Below are 6,000 nucleotides of genomic sequence, written 5' to 3'. Positions count from 1 at the left end.
ATTTTTGAAGTTAGTAAACACAACTAAATACTTTGATATATCATTGCTAAAATGTGTTCGGAGAAAAATGGTAACAAATAAACAATCCAACAATCCAGTGGTTTTGAAATGTTTCCAATGTAAGAGTTTTTATTCTGGTTTCGCGCTCAATTAGAGATACCTACAACAGACTACAGAAAAAAAGAATTAGGAAAAGCTCAATGAAAATGTCAGAAAACAATAAAGTAGGGAATGTTCAGTCTTGCAGACCTTAGACACGCTACCAGGTCTGAATTTCAGTCCTAACACTGGGTGATGAAATCTCTAATTTAGATGTGATACTTAATTTAAAACAAGATTACAGGCTTGGATGCTGACTTATGCTGACTTCTAAACAATTTGAAAGTCCTGTGACAATCGTCTTTCAGGTTAAAACTTCTGGGGGTGGGGCGTCTACCAGAAGATGGAATACAATTTTGTGAGTACAGGGGAAAACGGGATAAAGAACAGTCCAAAAAGCCAGAACCAATGTTGTCAAGTGGGTAGGAGAGGCAGTGGGGATGAAGGCGACAGGAGTCTTTGCTACAGACAGGGCAGGCAGGGGTGGCACGGAGGGTGGCATTACCTCAGCAGAGGAGCCAGTTGCAGTGTTGAGGCTGAGGTCTGGGCAGCCTGGGAGGACGCTGGTCTCTTTAACATAGCTGCCACCAGACGGCCTTCAGGTCAGTCCTTTGCTGCTGTGGATGGCTTTGAGAGTACAGGGCAGGGCTGCTGGAGGTGGAGGCGTGGCAAGGATGGCATGGCTGCTGAGTCTAGACACCCGGCCGAGGGGAAGTGGAGGTGGGGCGTCTGGGGAAGCGAAGGTCAGCATTACTTAAGGATGCTAGGATCTTTGCTGCACTGGAACCTAAAGAGGCCCAGAATCTGGAGGATGATGTCAGGTGTGCTAATCTTGAAAGGGATTTCAGGGTGTTTCCAAGATAAGTGATGTTGTGTCCCTCATCCCCAACCAAACCTTGGGCTTGGGCTATGTCCCAGGGCAGGACCCAGGGGACCTGGTGCTGTGGGAGGAGCGGCCCGAGTCCGAGGGTGCCGCCTGCTGGAGAGGTGGCTGCTTGGCGGGGCTCTTTTTCCTCCTGGGCTTCTCTTGTCTTGGCTCTCTGGAATCCTGCGTGTCTGCTTCTTTCAGTGGCCGGTGGAGGAAAGCAGAGCTCCTCATCTCCATATCCTCTCTAGAGACAGAGAGAGATCAGGGTTACCCGGTCTTGATGGCTGCGGGGTCTACAGAGATGGCCAACCCATCCCTACTGCTGCTTCTCAGCCCCTTACCCATGTCCCTCTTCCCATGGAAAGGAGTCTCTGGAGCACTGTGCATGCAGTGCTTTAGGCTGGGCTTAGTTCCACTCAGTTCATTTCCACCAGCCTTTGGTATCTGGGAGCCTCCCAAGGCAGCGAGAACTTGAATATGCAGACCGTCCTGACCAAGCCAGTGAAGGAACAACTCCCAGCCCAGAAGCCCCTGGAAACACCTCAGCATAGACCTGTGTCTGCCCCAGCACAGCCCAGCTCATCCCTGAACTGGAGATTGTACATCAGAGATATTCTTTCACACCCTGAGTTCCTCTAATGACTGCTATCAGAAACGGTTTCCCAAATGTCCAAAATGGTATGATTTGTAATGACATTGAACTTAGGAATAACTATGAAGTCACAGAGCTAGATTACTATTTAGAAAACGCGCTGACAAAGCTTATTTACCCAGAAGTGCTGTCCTTCAAAGAAGGCATCTTGGGAACACCATGACCTCATTCCAGCCATGCTACCACGTTGGGAGCTCACCTTTTATCAGGGCCTTCAGGGTAATTTAAGAACATCTGCTGCCCAACATTAAACCTTATTTTGTTCCCATAATCAGTATTGCCTATCTTGATCACCCTGCCTTCACTGTGAATAATTTTTTGTTTTGTTTTTACTCCGCATAATTTCTGACTATTACTGCTTCAGATTCTTCTCGAAAGTGTCAGGGAAAAAAGTGCAATAACATGGAAATTGAGTTTTTGTTATTTCTAAATAGAAAATGCCATCATTCAAATCCTTTGTGAAAGAATCAAGATTCACTACACACGACAATTTTCAAAGATTGGCTCAGACTCAGGAGACAATTCGCAAAAGAGATTAGAAAATTGGCCTGGGCGACAGCAGTGACATTGGAAAAGCTTTTCTGGGAGGCCACAGACGAAAATCATCTTTAAATCTGAGGCCAGTGCTTACGTAGATGTATAGGTTCTATGATAGCAGGTTCTGAGAGACGTCTAGGAATCATGCCTCAACATTGTATTTACCATCCCTGTTCTGTGAAGCCTAAAATCTTATCCATCACGTTACCCTCAACTATCCCTCAAATTGCTACCTTCCTCCAGAGTAGCGTAAGTTGACACATTCTGGTTCCTTTTCATGGTTTTTCTCTATTTGCCATGAATTAGGATCCATGATTGCAGTCCAGTCCCTAAGCTATAATCTCTCAGAAGAAGGAGTGACAAGAAGGGGGTGTGAGAAGAGATTTTCAGGCACTAAAGGCACAGAAAGAACAGGGCAGAGGAGACACCTACCCACCTGCCTGGTGGACTTTGGGAAGAGGAAGAACAAGACAGACCCAGGAGCAGCGTGTGGACAGCCCTCACCTAGGGGACTGGTCACTCAACTCATGTACCACATATATAATGGAATTCTAGTGAGGCAGTAATGAAACAAGAGGTGACACTGTCACAGAAAGGTGCAAATGACAAGTTATTTGGAAAAAATATACGTGGAAAAAACATTACACCACACAATGCATATTACATCTTCATTTTTGTCATGAAAATTGTGAATCCATAAGGATGACTGGAACCCTTGCACTAAACTATTCACAATCACTCCTGGAAAATGAATTCCAGTAGAGCTGTCACTTTCTTGACATTAAAAAAAGCTGCAATTGTCATACATGATAAGGAGAAAAAAATACAGCTTTTTGATATAAGCTGATATCAGCTTACGGTGAAACGAGAATCAGCACAGTGGGGAAGACACTGTAGAAGGATCTATACCAAGGTAAAAGGACTGGTGCTTACTTTCAAAAAGTGGGACTATGGGTGGTTTTTGTATTTTTTCCACTTGTTTTTAATTTAGAAATTATATCAACTATGCATTACTTTTGTCATAAGAATAAAGCAGTACAAGTCATCATGATTAGTACAAAAGCAGGTAGGAGTTTTGATCAAGGAAAAGTCTTGACTTGAAGCAAGCAGATACTGCTTGGCTTCTGTATTTCATGCTCCAGGACAGTTGAGGTCAGTCAAGTTCAAGATTTTTCACAAGGAAATGTCTCCTTATGGGAGGGGTGAGAGCGGGAGGCAGGGTGGGTGTGAATCTGATGTGAAGGCCTCTGCCCCACCCCTGTGCCCACACACCTCCCTTTCCTATCTGACCCAAGCTCATCAGTGGAAGGGGGAGGGCCACCAGGGTCCTAACCTCCAGCCAGGGGGGTTCTCCACCAGCACTCCTAGAAAAGACCCGCTGAATGGCTTTCTTTTGCCCAGTCTCATGCCCAAACAGAGTTCAATTAGGTGCTCTATTAATTATGTTAGGCTACAGATCTGGTTGAATAACATGATCAACCTATGATAAATATGTGTGTGTGTGTTCAGAGCAGGGCAGCCAGGTGCTGTGCTAGTGCCGCTTCTGGGAAGAAAGTGCTGAGTGCCCATTCCACGCCCTCCTGGGGTCAGAACCCACCCCCGTCACTGGATAAAGCATCGTCAGCTTGTCAGTAATCCTGCTGGATCCCTAAGGTCTCGTTTGTATTTTTCCCTAAGTGTCTCTCTCAGCAAGTCTGTCTTAGAACATAAAGAACAAGAGGACCCATGGAGTAGGCACCCAGCAGATGTTTGGTAAAAACCGGGAGGCCTTTAGAGTTTCAACAACTGAAGGGGAGGAGAATGAAGGGACTGAGAAGCAGAGGCTGTTGCTATCTGAATCGCTACTGCTGGTCCTCAGGGCTGGGGAATTTCTGTGACTCCTTGTGTCCCCTTGTCCCAAGTCGTAGGGCACCACTACATGCTTCCTGAACGTAGGCAATGGCATGTGTCTTCTGAATTACACAGGACACTCACAGACAGGGTTTGTTGCTGAACTGCAATTTTTTCAGGGCTTTGTTCCAGCATAATAAATGGGCTCCTAATCTGACCAGAGGGGACGAAGGGAGCTAATGCCATCAGAGGCTTAATGATTTCAAATGCACAGATCCCTCTTAGGAGAAAACTGTCAGGAGTGACCAGGCAAGATTAAGGGGAGTGATTCATCTAATGTCATGTCAGAGGCAGTGCTGAATCTTGAAGTTTCAATCAATGACTTAATTTCCCTGATGTCAGGAGTCAATATGAGTCCACAACACTACACAGGGTCGAGGCAGGAGTATTAAACACTGCAGACACGATCATTTCCATTGGGACATACTCCCAAATCCAACGGCTTCATGGAAAGTTACTAAACTGCTCAAAAGAGAGATAATGAGAGGCTAATATTTTGTGTAACAGGAATTGGGGGAACAGGAGTTGACCAGAGATCCAGACAAACCCCACCTGGCCCTGGGAGGGTCTCTCTTCCTGCAGACTCACACATGGCCATGTCCTAAGACCACACAATGACCCTCAAGCAGCAAGAGAAGAACATGCCTCACCTCCAGGGCTCCAGAGCCCAACAGCTTCCTTCAGATGCCTCACAGATTCTCTGGAGCACAGAGGAAATGGTGAGCCCCAATTTGCTTTCCTGATATCACATTCGGAATGCTATTATTAATTTTTTAAAAATAAATCATACACCCTCTAAAGAGACTTTTTTTTTTTTTTTTTTTTTGAGATGGAGTCTCGCTCTGTCACCCAGGCTGGAGTGCAGTGGCGCGATCTTGGCTCACTGCATGCTCCACCTCCCGGGTTCAAGTGATTTTCCTGCCTCAGCTTCCTGGGTAGCTGGGATTACAGGCACATTCCATCACAGCCGGCTCCTTTTTGCATTTTTAGTAGAGGCGGAGTTTCACCATGTTGGCCGGGTTGGTCTCGAACTCCTGACCTCAAATGATCTGCCCATCTTGGCTTCCCAAAATGCTGGGGTTACAGGTGTGAGCCGCCACACCAGGCCAAGAGCCTTCTTAAGGAAGAATCTTGAAGGTAATTTGCCCAAGTCATGCTCTGTTAAGGGTGAGGAGAGGAAGGATTCTAGCTCATTCGGGAGAGATTTCTAGCTAGTTAGGTGGCGCCAGGTGTGTGTGTTCAGTTCAGGTGGCCTGAGACCCCAGTCTTTGGGTGGTTGAGTAACACCTGCTAGAGGCACCTCTCTCCAATGGAAAACACCGACAGCTGGAGCTCAGACCCACGTGGGTCTGAGACCACCAGGTGCCTCCCCCTGCCCTGCTAGAGGCTACAGTCCTCTGTTGGGGAAAAGATGCCGGGGCAGGCAGTCAGGGAAGAACTTGTTCTGTGAGTCCCCTGGCCTGGCAAGGAGAGAGGATGCCAAATGGAGGAAAATCCCCCCGTTCTGCCAGCTTCTTGTACCACATGGGAGAAACTACACACGTATTCTCTGAATGGAGGGAGTTATAGACAAGATAAGCACCAATTCCTTCGGAAAAGACATCTCTGATGCCATGGAATGTAGCAGAAAGCTCAGGCACACTCCTTAAGGGAAAGGAAGAGCAGTCATTTCCTCCCTCGGACATTGTCTTGGAAGACATGCCTCTCAGCTGTGTGTCAGAGAATGGCATCGTCAGGCTGCAAAGGAAAGAGAAAATCTACACCCACATCACTGGTTTCACATTGCAAATACGGCAATACCAACATCCCCTCCTTAAAGAATGAGTCATTTGGAATTTAGCAATATTGATAACATATTTTATAAGACAACCTTGTTAAAGTATTTAAGAATCATTTAGGTGTCAAATTTTAAGTTGAAAATGAAAATGTGCATCAGCTTTTGCCATGTTCAATC

At 46.3% G+C, this 6,000-nt stretch overlaps 1 protein-coding gene across 2 annotated transcripts in view; it reads right to left on the bottom strand.

Annotated features, from left to right (window-relative positions):
* Nucleotides 1–727: 727 nt before the first annotated feature.
* Nucleotides 728–6,000, bottom strand: part of VWA3B (von Willebrand factor A domain containing 3B) — a 236,056-nt gene continuing 230,783 nt past the window's right edge. Inside the window, exons 27-28 of one of the 2 annotated variants that reach the window (XM_074403828.1) lie at nucleotides 1,035–1,211; nucleotides 728–828 (exon numbers count right to left, since the gene is read on the bottom strand). In XM_074403828.1, the coding sequence (XP_074259929.1) occupies nucleotides 792–828; nucleotides 1,035–1,211 (214 nt within the window). In that variant the 3' untranslated portion in view covers nucleotides 728–791. Of the gene's footprint in view, nucleotides 1,212–6,000 lie in introns of both variants that reach the window. The other variant, XM_074403831.1, reaches the window with a different exon arrangement.

The sequence above is a fragment of the Saimiri boliviensis genome, chromosome 1 (assembly GCF_048565385.1).
Source record: "Saimiri boliviensis isolate mSaiBol1 chromosome 1, mSaiBol1.pri, whole genome shotgun sequence".
Lineage (NCBI taxonomy): Eukaryota > Metazoa > Chordata > Mammalia > Primates > Cebidae > Saimiri > Saimiri boliviensis.
Note: the sequence above shows the minus strand (reverse complement) of the source record. Positions and strands in the feature narration are given on the sequence as shown.